Source organism: Propithecus coquereli, unplaced genomic scaffold (assembly GCF_000956105.1).
Source record: "Propithecus coquereli isolate 6110/MARCELLA unplaced genomic scaffold, Pcoq_1.0 Scaffold106, whole genome shotgun sequence".
NCBI lineage: Eukaryota > Metazoa > Chordata > Mammalia > Primates > Indriidae > Propithecus > Propithecus coquereli.
In genome coordinates this window covers 1,217,110-1,235,932 of record NW_012134525.1, presented here as the reverse complement: position 1 = coordinate 1,235,932, position 18,823 = coordinate 1,217,110, and the positions used below count along the sequence as shown (strand labels likewise).

Sequence of the window (18,823 nt, the reverse complement as noted above, 5' to 3'; positions counted from 1 at the left end):
AGGGACTTCTCAAACTTAACCTTTCACAAGTGTTAAAAGAAAGAGAAAAAGTTGTGCGTACTTCCCACCCCTGACCCCAGGGTTGTCTCTAGAGAGTGTTGAGCCTGTGGCAGTTGAGGGTGGATGTGGCGGTGTGTTAAGTTATGCCTGCCTCCTCGAAACAATGTAATTAATTGGTAAGCACTGTGGAAACCTGGGATGTCAGAATGGTCTTTTTCCAGCTGATAGATAAAGCAAGAAGAATCAGATAATATAAAACTAAGTTAATTTCTGACATAGGAAAAGGGTAGAAAGTTTTAAAGAGTCCCTGCCCACCCCAATTACTTTCTCTTACAAATTTTAAGAGAAACTCAAGTTGTTTCCTGCCTGGCTTCTTCAATCCAAGTGGGGTTGCCACACAGTTTAAACACAGCGTTGACTCAGGATCTGAGCCCCTGGCTTTGTTGCTCTTTCCTTTTCTGGACCTCAGTTGTGCACATTTGAGAAATGGGAGGGTTAGCTGAGGTTGTCAATAAGGTTTTTCTACCTTTAATTATACATTTTTGGTTCTTCAAAGTTGGGAGATTAAAGGGAAATTGATGGAATTCTGTAAAATGGCAGGTTTGAATATCAGTGCCACCATTTACTAGTCCTGTGGCCTGGGGCAAGCCAGTTAGTCTCCGTGTGCCTTAGTATCCTCAGGAACCAACAGAATTGTGAAAATTCAAAGTCATATAAATACACGTAGGTACACATGTCACAGTTAGAACTTCCCAAAAGTTAACTCTTTCAGAGCTTCCACATTTCCTCTCTGAATGGTTTCCTCAGATGACCACCACCATTTCCCCGACGCTGACCTTGGTAGAGTGGAACTGTCTCCATTGGAAAAGCTAGTATCCTACGGCAGTGGGTACCCCTTCTCTCAGGGATGTAAAAAGACTCAGTGTTTTAAGACTTCGCATATAATTAATGTTCGAATATCCCCTTGGAAGATGGCAGTAACAAGCCCAGCTTTCTTTAACATCAAGGGGAAAAATTAAAAACTGAAGTTTGCTAAATGTGTGTTTTGCAGGTTGGACAATCTGCTCAATATGGCTTATGGAGTAAAGAGGTAATGATAGAGGTTCATGATACTCATAATCCCTTCCCACAATTGATTAGTTTCTTTGATTTGGGAGTGATATTCACACCCCTCATTAAGTTTTTGTTGGGTTTTATTTTGCATGTACAACCTAATGAAAAGCTGCTCTTTGAAGCACGATTGACTCAAGGAATATCTTTATCCCACTGGATGCCACCTGGTCTTTAAAAAACCCATTATTTGTTTCATATTGCGTTGCGACGTTATAGCATGTTTACATATGTGTTGGTTTCCCCCTCCGCCCCCCTGCCAATCCTGCTTAATTCATGGAGTCAGTTCTAATTGTATTTCTTTGCTATTGTGGATTAATACAGCAAGTAATGGCCATTTCATAACTTAATACCTCAGTAGTCTAGCATGTCTCTGCAAAGCCACACACAGACCTTGGTTGAAACATCAAATAGCTGTACGCATCTGTTGGGGAACGGGAATTACTAACATTGTTGGGGATGGAAAAGGGACAAGAAAGTCCATTGCTAACCTCTGTTTTTATTTTGTATGTGTGTTTCCTATTTTGTTTAGTAGGTTTTCTCCAATGACCATTGATGGAATGACCAGTTTGGCTGGAATTAATATCCCTGGGCACCCTGGAACAGGGTGGTGTATATTTGTGTACAACCTGGCTCCTGATGCAGATGAGAGTATCCTGTGGCAAATGTTTGGGCCTTTTGGAGCTGTCACCAACGTGAAGGTCATCCGTGACTTTAACACCAATAAATGCAAAGGTTTTGGATTTGTGACTATGACAAACTATGATGAGGCCGCCATGGCGATAGCTAGCCTCAATGGATACCGTCTGGGAGACAGAGTACTGCAGGTCTCCTTTAAGACAAACAAAACGCACAAAGCCTAATGAGCTCTTGTCCTCAGTCCATTTATATATGAAAACTATACAACAAAGGCAAGTTAAGAGAAACTTTATACATTAGTAAATGTCTTTGTAAGTCAGTGTTGAGATGGGGATAAAATGACTACTTAGCATCCTAAGAAATATGTGAGATTTTTTATTGCTAGTATTTGAATTAAAACTTCTTAAATATCTTTTATGTTTGAATATGGACAAGAGGTACAGGGTTTTTACCTGTCACATTGCATTCTATTGCCTTCTTTGAAGAAGGTGGACCTTTTAAAGTGTTTCAGCTAAGGGAAGACATTTCTTTTCTTTTTACATAACTGCCTTGAACCTGTGAGTAAATATTGAGGCTTTGTGTTGTAATTCTTCAGTTGGTTGTGTCTTTTTTTCCCCCCTTTTTTTCCTTTTTCTGATTAGCTTTGTGTTTGGTTTACATTTAAAGCATTGCTGTTATGTCTGTTTAAGAAAAGTATTTTGAAGTTTACATTTTTATTTATGAAGTTAAAAACAGTATTTATTTTGTAATTATGATTTGGGTTGGGGAAGGGGGGGCTACATTATAAACGCTTATTGTAAGAATACTGGAGAACTTTTCGTAAAGCAGTACCTTGCCAAAGAGATAAGAGCCTCTTTGATGTGGGTTTAAAAAAAGCATCTATTTTTATAAAAAAGAAAATTTGGAGAAACTTTTTACTGGTCCTGGAACAAATATTTTGACTTGAATACTTTGAGAAATCTCTTCATATGACACCTAGTGAGCTTTTAAAATTTACCAGGAAATTTGCAGCGGTTGGAAAATTTAGAAAGATTTATGATGTAGAAAATACTTTTGAGATCTTTGTATGAAAGGAATAGAATCAATGGGGAAACACTGCTGGTTTCGTTTTTGTAATCACCAGTGGAGTGTCTGATCATCCTGGTTATTATGTGATAGGTGGCTCACATTGATTTGTGATTTTGAAACAAATAAAAAAAATTTACAAAAGAATATATAAGAGCAGGCAAGAAATTTAAATTACCAAGAGATGGGGGAAAAAAAATCTGTTCTTCCTAAAGAAATCCCTTCAGATAGAGCTCATGGTGTTTAGTGATGTACTTGCAGTATTGTTTGAAGAATTGTTTTGTCTTAAGGAAAAAAAGACGTTGCACATGATTTGTTTGTACTGCAGCAAATCAGCAAAAGTGATCTGAGTTGGATATATTTGAAGGTATTTTGAAAGTTACGTTCAAGGCTAACACCTGAGCTTTGTGTAATGTAAATAAGACCTTGTGTTTATGAACCGTTCAGCTAATTTGATTTTTTTTTCCTTACATGCCAAGTGATGTTCAGGTTTTGAATGTTTTTGTATCAGTTTTTTCCTTTGTAAATGGCATTAACATTGTTACTTGAGGTCTTGCTTAATCACTTTTGTTGTCCTGAGGACTTGAATTTACAGTGCATCAGATTTGTTGCTAATTTTGTCTGTAGATAGTCTAGCTTCAGCTGTTTATGGTGATGCTACATTTTCGTTTATAAATATGTTTGTGGTAAAAAAAAAAAATGAGTATAACCATAGGTTTTGAACAAATTTCCTTACATTTTTCATACAAAAATCATAAATATCTGTATGCTATTGAAATTTAACTTTGTATGATGCTTAAACCACTATTTGGGGAAATAATAAAATAAGTCTTTACCATGTATGAAAGAAATTTTAAAAAATACAAAATATTTTCTGATTAGCATCTAGCTTATAATAAATTTTCAAAAAAGCTGAAGGCAAAAAATGGCCTTCATCAGGATGCACTGAGAACTATATAGTTACGTCCTGCTTTTTGTATAAACTGAGATGCTCACGTGCTTCCCCTTAGAACAGGCAATGTGCTATGCATAACATAGTTGTACATTATCTTTGCGGTTGCTTTGAGTTTTATTTTTTATTATTTAAAACTGTAGTTATAAAATTTTTCAGTATAGTACAGTACATATACTGTGAGGCGCGTGCTAAAGTGAATAAGCGAGTTTTCATGCTGACCCACTCAATGCTATTCAGAAATCAATTGGCTTAGCACTTTCTCATATCCTTAGGTGCATTTAGATTGTCAGAGTTAACCTTCTGCGTTTAAAAAAAACACTAAAAAATAAAATATGTGTATATACTTAAAAAAAAATTAATAAGGTTTCCCTCACGGGAAAACAGCAGCTACATGCTTCTTTCCTATACTACTGTAGCAAACCAAGGCATTGATGAGAGGGCATGCAAATTGTGCTTCACTTTACAGTGTTTATCAGAGCACTTAATAAAATGTAAGGCTGGTATTTATTTGAAGTTGTACAGTATGACTTAATTCACATCTGTTGGAATAGAAAATATATTCTGTTGAGTATTTAAGAGGCTGTACATGTTTTCTTTTGTGTTTGAATTCTTTGTACTTTTTCATGTTCAGTACATCAATAAACAAAGTTGAAGGGAAAGAACAGTGTGGTGATTAGGTCTTTGTACACAATTTTGGGGCTCCTGTTCTCACTTTAATAAACAAGACTTGCTCTCTTGAGTTAAGAGGTTCCCTCAGAGCTTTAGTTGAAAGCAATGTTATCTCTAAAGTTAAGAATTCCAGAAGGCAAGTTAATTGAAGGAGAACGTGCAAAAAATTTTTGACCGAATGACATCTTCTGATTGGTTTTCAAATATTACTAGATAAGTAATTCTGACCGGAGCACATACTTTGATCTGCTAGATGTAAAGTTTTGGAAATCGAATGCTGACATCATTCTGTAGGTCTGATTTAACCTCTGATCTTTCGCACAAATGGGAATTGCCCTCACATATTTACTTGAGCTAAAGAAAAACCAAATGGAAGGTAACTTATTTCTGCTTCCACTGGCAGGGAGAATTCACCCATTTAATTCACCCATAGGTTTAAGTGTTGGTGTATGAAACTTAATTTTGTTGGACAAGTGCTAGATTGTCAAGAAACTGTTCTCTAAAGCCAGAAACTTAGTTTCGATTGGGTTAGGGTTGGTGTGTATTGCACATGTTGCAACCATGAACTGTGCCGGCAGCCTGTGGCATGTCACATACATGGTTAATTTTTGTAATACATCCTGAACAGATCTGTGGAGGGAAACGTTTCTTGCAGTTCTTCTATGCAAAGATTTTACTTCTATAGAACTTAAGAAAATTGAATATAATAATGAGGTACTTTTTTTTTTTTAAAGCAAAGTATACTAAAATCGTTTCTTTTTGTTGTTTCTGTTGGCTTTTTTGGTAAAAGCCATTCTAAAAGTAATTGTCCTGAATTCACAACCTAGTTAGTAGTCAGGAGTGTAGTTGAGTGACAAGACGCTGCTGCTGCTTTCAACATGCAATTAATCTCAAATCTCCATACTCCCTTTTTTATTATATGCATTTAATACTCTAATTTTGTGACTTTGAAACATCCTCCCCTCACCTCTCTCCTCTTGCATGCTTTATCAGTATTTTGACTGGTTGCATGTCAGCAGTTCTTTTATAATTGAGCAGACAGTGGAAAAATTCTCAGTAAAGGAAGTTAGTGTAGTAACTACTGGTGTAATTGAGGAGAAATTTCATTCTTCTCCCTCAGAATCCTTTTTCACCTATGCTTGCAAATCATCTGAACAGTATCAAAATTCAGTGTTAGAGTGGCCAACGTGAATTCATAATCTTAACATCATTTTACATTATTTTAATCTGATTTGAGGAAAAGTGGTAACAATTTAATCTTCCTTTTAAAAAAAAAATAAACAGATTGCAAGATTTCTTCCCTTTATAAGAGGATCAAAAAGAAATTGTAGTGGAAACTTCCAACTACTTCCTTACAGGGTTAGCTAGAAAATGCATGTATTTTAACAATGAGTATGTTGAAATTTCATATCTGGTTCTCTATTAATATACTTTCAGAGCAATATGCATATACCTTTTATCGAGTAGCAAAAAAGAGGCAGTGGTTTTCTTCTTTATGCCTCTATTACTATATCGGAAGCTCAAATAGTGGGAGGAAACAGAAGTAATGATAAAATCATACATAATTTATTACTGGGTGAAGAGCGTTTATACTCTGTCATTGCAATGAATAGTCCATATTTCTCTACTCTCAGCGTTCTTCACATTCTTCCTCTGAAAATTCCCCAAAGTAGGCTCATTTCCCTTCAGGTTGGAAGGATTGAACATCTATACCATTAACACAGTTAGCCTTTGATATAGGATGGACCGTACTGAAATTAACCTTTTCACCATTCTGGTTCAGAGAAATAAATGGAAGGATTTTTTGGTTTGGTCAACAGGAAGTTAACTATCTGCTGTGCCCTGGGTGTATAAAAATGAGCAAGATGTGGCTCTTACCTTCTCAGAAACCATCACCTAGAAGGGAGGATTGATGAGCCACCTGGCCAAGATTATACTATCACGAGTGCCATGAGAGTCCAGAAGTAGTCATTATGCTAATTTGCTGTAGTTTTAATAAACCTAATTACGACTCAAAAAGTGAATCTGTTCTGCTTTTCTTACAGATTCTTTTCCTTTTTTGTATTAGCTGATTTCTATAATTTTCAATCTGACATCGATATCAGTTTCACCAATCTTCAGATGCTCTTATACTTACTAAGTTGTCCAAATCCTTTCTGAAGCAAAATAAAAATAGTTAATGCTCAGGAAGACACTGTCTATCTCTGAATAGTTGATTGAGGAATTTGGCTGGATAGTCTTGCTCTCTCTAAATAAAATGTATGGAGTGACAATTTGGAAAACACTAATATGGCAAAATACCCTGAATTTTAAAAGTATTAAAAATATGCTTGACTGGTTTTACTCTACTTTCAATTAAGACACACCACAATCTTAAGATCTGAAACTCATTAACATTATTTTTAAATAACTAAAGATTAGGTTAGAACTTAATTGATACTAAACTTCAGAAACACTCATAGGTGTTACTTTTTCAACCTTAGAGACACAAATGCAAGAAAATAGTCCACTTATGCAGACATAAACATGTGGAAGATACACTCCTCTGTTCTTCTGGAGTCTGTCATATGCTCTAGAAGATTACTCCACATCCACAAGTAACTATACAGTAAAAAGAAAAGAATGCTGTGCACAAAGTACATTAAAAAAGAGGAGGAAGGGAGTGGCTCTTAATGTGCATGTGTGGGGAAGGGGGTTCGTGGGTGGGAATGCTCAGCCACAGAAGTGGTAGCACTTGAGCTGGGTCATTGAGAGTAGATTGGATTTTAAAGATACTAGGGGAGGCAATTCAAGAAGAGAACCCTGTGATTAAAGCCATAGGTAAGCCTCTCTCTACTTCTAATGTCTTCTGGGGAATGAAAATATTAAGTCATATTCAATATGACTCACGAGTTCCTTAAATATTTTTGTGTCCGTGACTAGTTAAATCTCAGGGATTTGAGTCCATAATGAAATACAAAGTACATAAACATCCAAACTTTGTTATCTTGCCCATTTCTATTGTGACACTAAAAATACTTGCCGTGATAGATTCTATGTGATTTGGGGAGTGGCATAGAACTTGCTAGGAAGGACATTGCCGCCTTCTAAAAGAGACATTTAAGTGGGGCATGTTGGGCAGTGTGTGCAAAGAGATCAAACAAAAACAAAATCTCCCTAGTAATAGAATACTGGACTCATCTATTTCTCAGAGTATATACCTTTTAAACTCAATGATTTAAGATAAGGTGGTCCTCCTCCCGCCCCCCGTGTTTACATTATATCTAGTGCTGCAGTACCTGGTTCATTCTTCTGTTGGATATGTACATTACATTTTCCTTACATAGCACCTAAGCATCACCTCATAGAAGGTGAGGGGAAAATTATAAAGTCCAAATATTTCTCAGATGTTTCCAAGATGAGTAAGGTTTTTTTAATCTAAAGTTTTGACCTTTTGTATTTTTTGGAAGCTCGTTCGATAACCATTTCAATGAAGAACCACAGGAAGGAAAGACTGTTTAAAAAGCCCTTCAGTGGAAAGGGCTTACTGGTTTGTTGGCCCTTTGACTTACAGGTTGCTGATGGCCGAGTGCTATCTCTAGCACTGATTTACACAGTGTACTCATTTGAGAATCATCCCTGTCCAGTTGAATATATGTGTTTCAGAGGCAACCAGCCCATCTGTGGACCTCCTTGGAGACGTGACAAGACAAGCAGCCACCTTCAGGGTGACCCACCCTTTGGAATGAAGCACAGTTGGCAAGGTAGCTTTGTTACCTGGATTGAGGGCTTTTTATTTCACTTTTGGCAACTGGCTGTGAGAATGGGGAGGGGAGGTCATGACCCATAAATACAGGTGCTCAGGTATCCAGAAGATGTAGAGCTTTTATTTCTTGGACCCTAAAAAAAAAAAAAAAAAAAACTTACCAGGAAGTACCATTGAGCTCTGTTTTGAAAGTAAACCCCATACTTTTATATGCATGTTATAGATCGTCATCTTTCTCACAACTTGTGAAGTTGTAGATAATAAGAATTGCAAGCAACCATGCAGAGTTTTCATACCAAAAAATCCCTGAGTTACTATTAAAAAGGATAAGTAGTTATTATCATAAATGTTGAACCAGAAATTGCAGTTGTTACTGTATTAAATGTTCTTCAACAGAATTTCATCTCTTGAGATTGGTTGCTGCTGGATGTTCTCTGTATGTACTAAAATGTATGTTTTGTTTCTTCAAGAGTTACTCGTAGAGAAGTAACATCCCTACATTGCTAAGGAAGGCCTTTCTGCTGCTTCACGTAAATTGCTGTTCATATCTTCTGTATTAAGATTAGATGACCTGAGTACCAAATGATAATGCAAACATTCTGTCTTTGCTAAACAAAGGGTGATGAGGACATTTTATAAGTTTAGTCTGAAACTTAATAAAGTGAGATTTATTTTTTTGTTGTAATTGTAGTATGTTTAAAAAGTTGTGCTCTTCCAGCTACTTAATGTCGTGAGGTCCTGTCCTGAGGGGACCATTATCTTGACACATGCATAACCACTTCCAGGCCCAGCACACCAGGGCACGCGAGATGGGAAGCTCTGTTTTAAATATGTGCTTTATTTTTAAAAAAAACTTCCATTTTTTGACTAAGTGTGTATCAGGTGCTTGTTCTGTACTGTGCTGTGTGTCTAGGCTGAAGATTTAATTTATGTCTATTTTTCACTCTGGTTTTGAGTTGGAAGATACTTCAGGGGCCTTGTTCACCTTATTTTGCAGACGTGTGAGCCAGGCCCAGAGAAGTTAACATTCTCCAAAATTCTTTGCTAGTGTGAGACCTGGCTCTTGAACCCAGCTCTCCTCACTCTTGAAACTTTGCCCATCACTACCACTGAAGTGCTAAAACATAAGCTGAATTAACTTTAATAAACTGTGTCCTTTTGTGGAGTCAGATTTCTGAAATTTTGCAGGGTATACATAGTATCTAGAAATTGAACATAGGTAAGTGCATATAGTATTTTATGATGATGCACTCAATATTGTTTACATCCTTTTGAAAGATTTCAATCAGTAATACAGTCACTGCAGAAAAGTTATCAAGTACAAAAGTACAAGTCAAAATTTACTCATTCCTTTCCTGGAAAACATTTGTGAGTACCTTGTGTCTCTGGCACTTTTTTAAAGTCATGATTATGTATCTAATGTTTTTCATAAACTTTTTAAACTTTCACATTTGCTTTTTTTCCTTTAATAAGGATGTTTTCCCTTTTTTGATTTTGCTCTATGAGTATATGAAGAACATTTTTTAACAGACATAATGCATTTCTGCATTATTTTATAAGACATATCAAATGAAAATTGTTTGGTTTTTGTTGTTTGTTGCTGACCTTATGTCAGGGAGGTATAAAAATCAGGAGTTCAACATGGTTTCCCATTACAACTCTACTCCTTCAGGCTTTTATAAACACTGAAGATAAATTAGGTCCAGATAACTGGGATGATCTCTCCGAACCTCATTTTGGGGTTGTGATGTCTAAATGGCTACTTGCCAATGCCTTAGGTGGACAGTTTGGTTGCAGGCTTCAGCTATGCAGCAGGGTCATGGATGGGGAGAAGAGAAGTATGAAACTACTTTTTCTCCTTATGGACAGAGGACAGACAGGTAGACGTCCTAGAGTACTGATAAGTCAACTACTTCTGCCCTTTCTTTTCTTCACAGAATAAAATTCTTCCTTCCCTAATGGAGAGGACAACGGTGAACCCAATTGTGGGTGAGTAATTTTTCCTCCTCCTTCCTTGGGTCTCTGATTGCAGTGAGTTCTCTGCTGCAAGGGTCTGGGTAAATACTGGCTCCTTATTGCATGTGCTCAGCGAAGTAGCTGATGGTAGAAGAGCACTTTTAAAAGAATTGATGAGACTGAAAGCTGCTTGTTAGAGTGCACCTGGATCCTGCCATGACATCACAGGCGGACCATAAACGGCTCTCCAGAAAGCACGACAGCCTTTTTTCACCCCTTTCTTAACAATGAGACGTAGATTGGGCTTGTTCTCTATTCAAGCATCCTTATGAGTAAATGTCTATTTTTACGATAGAGCTGCACTTTAAAAATAGCTCCAATCAGTGCGACTCTTTTCCCCCATATGTTAAAAAGTTATACATGAGTTAAAATATCTCAGATTGCTTAAATTCTTCCAAACGCAAGGCACATTCCTTTTTCCATTTTGGGGGGGTGGGTGAGTAGGGGGAGTGAATTAAATATAAAATAAGGACTTTCTTTCTGGGCCCTCTTAATCCCATGTTTGTTCTTTGAGACTTTTTAGCAATAGCAAGGCATTTAAACCAAGATTTGAGATTTCTGACTGTTAAAAAAATTCATTAATATTTGGCGGGTACAGTCTTCTTCCTGGAGCGATTGTTTATTTTTGTTGCTGAGAGCAATTAGCTAGAACAGTCACAGTTGCAGCTGTTAGATACTATAGGCTCCAGCGGAGATCACAAAAGGCCTTATGCACATTTAGAGTCTGTATTTGGATTGTTTTTAATGGGTGATTCTTCTGGAGTCTACTGTGTTAGCAAATTTGATTGGGCGATCCTGAGCCAAATCAAGTGTACGTTGGGATCATCAGCATGCTGTGTTGATCAGAGTCGCTTAAACACCTTGCTGCTTTGAGGAAGCCAGGATGGCTGGGGCTGCTCGTGCGGAAAGAACATGTACCGTGCCTTTCTGCCGCATCCTCCACATGCAAACCTGGATGTGACTCATCCCGAAACATTATGCTGTTTTCTCAGGAGTTTTTCCTTTTGAGTTTACTTCTTGTTTGCTGCTTTTGACTTGTTGGAGGTTTAGTAGGATAATCTACATGTGCAAGTATGAGAAAGAGATTCACAGATACAATCTGGTGCCCATTGATTTATGTTTTTTTGGAAAGAGTATCGTCTTAGAGGATCTTGGCTCCAGTTTAATGCCTGACACTTCAGAAACAGCAGCTGAAGTGAAGGAATTGTTTCACTATTTTTCTAGTGTCTGTATTTCAGCCTTTGAATATCATTTTGATAGAGGAGTGTATATTTCTTTACTTATTTAATAATCATGCTTTAGGATTCACAGTGTGCTTTTACGTACCTTTTCTCATGCGACTCATGGTAACCTGTGAGGTAGGGAGTTCTATTTTGTCTGTTTCACAGACAGAGTTGGAAGGTCTCAGAGTTGGTGAGTAGCCAGCTACCTGCTTGCTTTTATGTATTGGAGCCATTTACTTTGTGCAAATAAGAAAATGCATATTTTTGTGTATTTTACTTCTAGCTGAAGCAGGTTGATGGACTCACCTATATTTTAAAGGCTGCTAGAGATTGCCCTAATGCGCAAGACTAGTTTATAGTGGCCTCTTAGAAAAGTGAGTAGAATCAGAAATGTTACCTTGTCTCTTTGTGGGGAAATAATCTGGGACTCTTAGAGGGTTTGGGTAATTGTATTGTAAGTGGGAATCTAAAGTATACACTGAAAGTTTGTTTCCTGTTAGCTAGCATAAGTTGATTAGAAGTCATTACATTTTGATGAGATTTTAGGTACTTATATGAAGATATTTTTAGAACAGCCTTTCAAATACAATTGATTGACCAGATGGCAATCTGTTTGATCAGTTAGCTCAGATCTGTTACTAAGTCAAGTAGAGTAGTTCTTCTTTAATCACACCTCCCTCCAAAAAAAAATTTCATATAATCGGAGAGGTATGAATGCTGGTGAATGAAAAATTTATTTAGTAGTTTTAATAGTTTTTCTGTAAGTATTTTTATCTCTCTTTAGATAAGTATTTTAAAGTAATACTGTAATCTCCTACAGTATTCATGTTTCAAATTGAACACATAAAAATTTTAGTAAAATGCAAGATTTTCTTCTCTTTTCCCTGCTAAAGATGATTAAATAATTGTAGTAGTTTGAATTATTCATGGATTTCTTGTTTCTTCAAACTTTTTGAGACAATTTATGTTTTAATTGCTTAGAAACCTAACCAATACATACTAGGGTACCAAAAACATGGATAGAATTGAAGTATGTCTATTAGACAAATTTTTGTAATACTCAGACTTGATGATCAATGTATTTGAAAGCAATGTGGCAATGTCATCTTGGATAAACTAGTTAAGGACCCACCAGAGATGTGTAGATGTGAGATGAGATGGGGGTGGAAATGTGAGCGAGCATAGATGGGGCTGGCCAGACGTCTGAGCAGAGGAGCGCGGGCACCTCTGTGTGAGGCTCTCCTTTCCCACACGATTAGCAGGAGCCCTAGGGCAGGAGCAGGAATCAGAGCCCTGATTCCTGCTAAGAAGTCCATTAGGAAGACTTCTGGATGGAATTCTGGACAGTGATCCCGAGGTTTTGAAGACTAGGCAGCTTTATTGACCTAAAGAGTAGAGCATCAGATCTTAGCTAAATCATGTCTAAACAAATATTGGAACACTTATAAAACATTTTTGTCTTTCACAGTGGTTCTCAAACTTAGGTAAGCATGATACTCACCTTTGGAGCTTATTAATACAAATGCTTAAGACTCACTTCTGGATTCTGACTAAGGGTAAGTCTCAGACAGGTCCCATAATAGATGGGCTTTTTCAGCCAAGGCAAAGACACATTATTTTAGTGGTTTGAACTGGCTGAAGAGGTTATAGGCAATCCGAGGTATTTTACTCTGCCTGTTCCTCTTGCTTCTCTGTTGTGCTCTTGCCAGGTTCCAGGAAGCCTGTGGCTGTCTGTTCCTACCCGTTTACACCCAGAAATGTTGCATTTGACTGTATGTTTTGGGTCAAGCACTGTGCTAAGCACTTTGTATGTGGTATCTCACTTAACATCATGAGAGAGAGGTACTCTGATAATCCCTGTTTTACAGAGGAATAAAATGAGATGCTTAAAGAGGTTAAAAAAAACTTGTCTAAGGACTACAAGTAGTAAATTGGTGAGCCAGATGTGCAACTCATTGTCTGACTTCAGGGCCTACAGTCTTAAAGGCATAGTATACTGTAATTGACAATAGTGGGTGGCCATAATAGAAATATTTGATTTTTGCCCTTCAGTGAGGAAATTTGGTTTTACTACTGAAAATGCATCTCTTGGAAAAGAGTCTGGCTGTTGTTTTGTTTTTTTTTTTCGTGTGTGTGTGTGTGTGTGTGTGTGTGTGTGTGTGTGTGGTAGGAAAGTCTGCAATATATAGTATAGGTAAGTTAGTTCATGTTTTGGTTTTATAGACTGGAAGATTCTCTAGGGCAGGATCTTTCTGTGATTCAGCTTGTTTTTCCCTCTATGTCCGCCATAGTGCTTTGTGCATCATGAGCCCTCAGAATGGTTGTAGGATACATAAAAGGGAAGAATGAAGTCTCACAAGCTGCTACTTACGCCACATTAGGTGTGAGGCCAAGTTCATTCTAAATTTTTTTTTCTCTATCAGGAAGTTAGTGGTGATAATATCCGTGTTTCTTTAACATTTCAGGTTTGCTTGTTTCTTTTGGGGGTGAGTCAGGGTTGAAAATAATGTTTATATTATAAAACAATGACTCCAGGAAGAGTATGGAAAAGCAATCACTATGCTCCAGGAGAAAGTACAAGTATACATACCCAGTGAATATTGCTACACTTTATTTCTGTTCTCCTTGGATAAAAACATCTTCTAAGTGTGAATGTTTCTCAATAAAGTTAGGAATATGAAAAATTAATTATAATATCTTTTCTCTTGTACAACTTACAAACTGGTCCTATTTCTGAATTTTCTGTGTATCAGTAAGAATGACATAGAAATGCAAAGAAAAGTTGAAATGTGTTTGGTTCTATTTCTCAGGAGCCCCAGATGAGTGGTATTTAGTATGTATTTGTAAATAAAAGACTTCATAGCTTCTACCTTTTTGATGGAAATTATGGTGTTAATAGCCAGAAAGTAATGTGATTTCTATGAATTTACTCTTAGTAATAGAATATTTCCTGCCTAGAGTTTATAGCTTGACTAATGCCATTTCCTGACTAAATCCAAGTCCTAAGAGAGAGTCATCAGCAGTGTCAGGATGTTACATACAGTGTGGAGTTACAGAGTGTATTTGGGCAGATGTCTCTCTGACTCTCTACGTATAAAACTATCTTGTCATAATGGCTTTCTTTTGTTGAATGTCAACCACAATCAAGTCATTAGATGCTGGCCATTTCACATGGGTTGTTGTTAATTTTCATGATAATTCTGATGGGTATCCCTATTTTACAGATAGGAAAACCTGAAGTTTGGGGAGACGAAGCAACCCCTGATGGAATAAAAATGGTTTAGCTTCTTTTATCATCGCTAAATAAAATGGAAAGATGAGCTCTATTTCCAGGTAGGTAAATGATAAATGATGTATTTGGTAACTAGACTATGATCGCAGGACTAATTTTGGGCGTAGAACCCAGATTATTCCCCTCGTATCTTGTGGTACATGTTCCTCCAAGAGATCAGAAAGCTTTCAAGCTTCAGTTGAACTGAGTTCAGATTAAAATCGTTATTTTCTGCCTTCACAGACAAGAAAGCATTTGTTCTTTTGCTGGCAAGATATACAGTTATTTTACTGCTTTCGGCGTATAGGAAATTCTTATCTCAGTAGCAGTTGTGGCTGTTTCTATTTTTGCTGTTACCTATCGGTCTTTCAGGCTGTTGTGCCCATAAAGAATAATGAGCCTGTGGATTAGTTGGGTGTAAACGTCTTCATAACTTGGATAAAGGAGAAGTGATTGACTTGACTAATGTTGAGCCCTTACTGTGCGGTTAGAACCAGAACCAGCACCATAGACTTCCAAGGACTGGGCTGTGATTTAGAAACTGAGCAGCGTCATGTGAAATGATACCTGGAAATACTCAGTTACACTTTCCAGTAGCACTCACTATCTAGATTGAAGTACGTAAACATGAAGAATATGTGCTTTTCTAAAATAAAATGCACAGCATTTCAGTGGTTCAATTATTTACTGCTGCCATTGTCAACATCACGTAATCTCCTTCCCAAATTGGGTTGCTAATAAATTATTATATAAATAGTATTATATAAATAGTACAAAATCTCTATAATTTTGCTATCCTAAGTTTGGTCTGTGGATTGGCAGCATTGATATGACATGGGACCTTGTTAGAAATGCAAACTCCACTCCTTAACCTGCTGAACCATAATCTGCGTCTTAGCAGAATTCCCAAGTTGATCCATGTGCACATTAAAGTTTGAGAATTGCTTTAAGGCAGTGTTTCTCAAACTTGAGAGGGCTTAAGATTGATGCCTAGAAACCTTATTAAAACATAGACTCCTGGATCCAGACGTTGATTCTGTGGACCTGAAGTACATACTTTGGGAGTTGTTTTTTTCCCTGGACATCTTGCAGGATTGCTTGGATGGCACCCGGGGCTAAGATATTCCAAGTATCAATTAACCTTAATGAGGTTAAGATTCTGTCTTATGTTGTTATAACAGAATACCGTGGATTGGGTAATTTATAATGAACAGAAATTTATTTGTATTATGGTTCCTGGAGGCTGGGAAGTCCAAGAGCATGGTGCTGGCATCTGGCTAGGGCCTTTTTGCTGTGGCATCCCATGGCAGAAGAGTAGGAGGCAAGAGAGCATAGGACAGTAGAAGCAGAGAGGTCCAAACTTACTTTTTATTGGGAATCCTCTCCTGAGACAGTGGCATTAATTTTGGCCTAATCACCTCCTATCTCATCTCTTAATACTGTTAACAGTGGCAATTGAATTTCAATATGAGTTTTGGAGATGATGTTAAAACCATAGGAGATGCTTTGCAACCAATTCTGGGTACTTTTACCCAGGGCTGAAGGTGGATAGTTCCACATAGTTCTATGATAGTTCCACATTTATTTGTTGAAAATTTCCCCAGCAAAGGATTGAGGTTGATGGAAAAAAGTGTTCTGTGGTCACTAGAAGTGAAGATCTATATAGAGATAAATAGGACAGAGGAATAATGTCCAATTTCCAGTAAACCATTTAATGGGTTGCCCAGAAGCTTTGCCCTCTTATCAAAAAGAAAAAAAAAAAAAAAAAAAAACTCCACATCTCAGCTTTTCTAAGATGTTACTTCCATCTGAGGACCCTGGTAACTTCTCGTCATTCCTCTTGCCAAGTACAGCAAACACATAACAGAACTTGGCAGCTGACGTGTCTGTTTGATTTTTTTCTTCTAAAATTGATTTAGGGCAGTCCTTGGGCCAGCCGAAGGTTGGCTGCCTACAACATTGCATCAGGGGGTTTTTATGTCTCTATCCGTTGAGAGAACGGGTACCTTTGAGGCTTAGGAACAGTTCTGTTGATCAGGGTGGTCCGTGAGTACTGATGCCAGTCTTGTAAGATTTGCTAAATCTATGAGGATGTGGATATTGGTTGGGTTTTAATAGGTATATTTGTGTTCTTGTCAAATGAAAACTCTTTTGAGTTGAAGTGTATTCTTGTTTGTGTTGTGAATTTTTAAAATAATGGTGGCACTGGAAAGTTTACATACACCCCAAAGTAAAGTTTTCTAGAGGATTTTTTTCCTGTAATGTTTAAACCATTGTTTATCTTCTGTGGTTGGCATTAAGTATTTGATATGTCTAAATGGAAGGAAAAAAGAGTTACTTCACTACTTGTAGTGGGTGCAATACTTCCAAATGCCGCTTTTTAGAGTTTTCAGGTGAAACTTGGTTATGTGAAATTTTGTTCATTTTTAATAATAAAAAGTACATTCATAGGTAACATAAAATAACTTCTAAAGGAAGAAATTTCTATGTGACAGGAGTCAGGATTTTAAAAGCTTTGTTCCTTATAAATTTCTTTTGTTTCAGCTTGTATAGGTGTAATTTTTGGAACAATATAGGTGTTGAAAAAGTTGGATATTTTCTAGAAAATGTGTCCTAGGAAAAAGCTAGCTTTTGTGTTCATTTTGGGCATGGTGTGTGTATGTATACTTACACATGATAAGATGTAATACCACAAAGCCATCAGGTAAATCTAAAAGTTTTAGTTGGAAAGGGCCATGGAATTAGAAGAAGAAAATCAGTGCTTCATTGAGTACCACTGTTAACCTAGCCCTGTGTGCATCATCTTATATTATAGTTCTACAAAATGAGTGCGTATTACACTCTTACACCTGAGGAAACAGTAGTGTAAGTAAATTCCTAGTATTTATTTGCAGAGCTGAGATTTAAGTTTGAGATTTGAACATGGATGCTGGAAGCTGTTCTCAACATGGACCTCATTTTTTTGAAAGCTGGGTAAAATAGAATTTAAGTCTATGTAGTCATTAAAAATGAAAATGCCTGATGCCTAGCCTATTTCAGGGTTTTAAAGCTTTCAATATATGTTTTAATTTGATCCTCAGAATCTTGTGAAATAGATAGGGCAGGTGCTAGACACTCATTTATAGGTGGATGGGGGTGAGTAGGTAAGAATCTGAAACTCAGGAGAGGCTGGAGGACTCGCTGGTTGTTAACAAGGCTAGTAAATGGCAGAGCTTGAGATCAGACTCACTCATGTTGACCGAACCTCATATGCTTCCTCATGCCTGTCCTACCAGTTTGTTAAAAGTGTGTTTAAAAGAGGCTGCAGAAGTTAAGCAGAATATCCCAGGGTTGCAACATTTCATAAACACGGTTGTCAAATACACCTTTACACCCTCATCTTTTATAAACTGACTCCAGCAGGAAGCTGTGCGGTCTTGAGGGGCCACCTGGATGAAGTGTGTTAATGGTTGGGTTCTAATCTAACGATATTCAATAATATTCAATACCCATGTCTTCAGAGCTTAATTTTCTCAGGAAAAAATTTTTTAAACACTCTGCCCTTTTTCAAGTTAATTATTCTTTTCCAGTGGACTAATCATGCTTACTATAAAGGTTTGTTGATCTTTTGGCTTATGTCACCACATAATGTTTACATCATTAATTTTTGTTTGCATGGAAAGGAGATTTTGCTTACCACAAGAACACTTTTAGCCTTTTTGCTCTAGAGACATTTGAAGTGTCCTATGGGAACACCTGTGGCTTTTATAGTGATTTTTTTCCTTAATGGAGGGCAACTTTGCTTTTGTTATGACCTATCATATCCACATGTCGGGCTCTGTCTAGTCATGTGTATGGGTCTGCTCTGTCTGGTCCACCCAGGCCTGGAAGTGACTTGTCAGCCCTGCCCTGAGAGCCTGCTCGAGAGGGTTGGCAGACTCTCCTGGTCCTGCTGTGAATCCCTCAGGCTTGCGAGGGACGACAGATGGTTGAGCTACACTCAGAGCCACCCCTCTACGTAATGATGAAAAATGACCAGCCTCCTGGTAAGTGGAAATCAGAACCTATGTACCTTTTCATTCTGGTAAACAGGACTTCGAAACAAACACAGAGTGAAGAAGGAGGAGGAAAAACCTTTGGCGAGCTACCTG

General features: G+C 37.3%; 1 protein-coding gene across 5 annotated transcripts in view; it reads left to right on the top strand.

Moving 5' to 3' along the window:
- ELAVL2 (ELAV like neuron-specific RNA binding protein 2) overlaps window positions 1–4,428 on the top strand; it is a 131,393-nt gene extending 126,965 nt beyond the window's left edge. For 2 of the 5 annotated variants that reach the window (XM_012646356.1, XM_012646363.1), the window contains exon 6: window positions 1,646–4,428. In XM_012646356.1, coding sequence (XP_012501810.1) covers window positions 1,646–1,973 — 328 coding nt within the window. In that variant the 3' untranslated portion in view covers window positions 1,974–4,428. Of the gene's footprint in view, window positions 1–1,051; window positions 1,091–1,627 lie in introns of all 5 variants that reach the window. The other 3 variants (XM_012646347.1, XM_012646328.1, XM_012646337.1) reach the window with 3 other exon arrangements.
- Window positions 4,429–18,823: the final 14,395 nt, after the last annotated feature.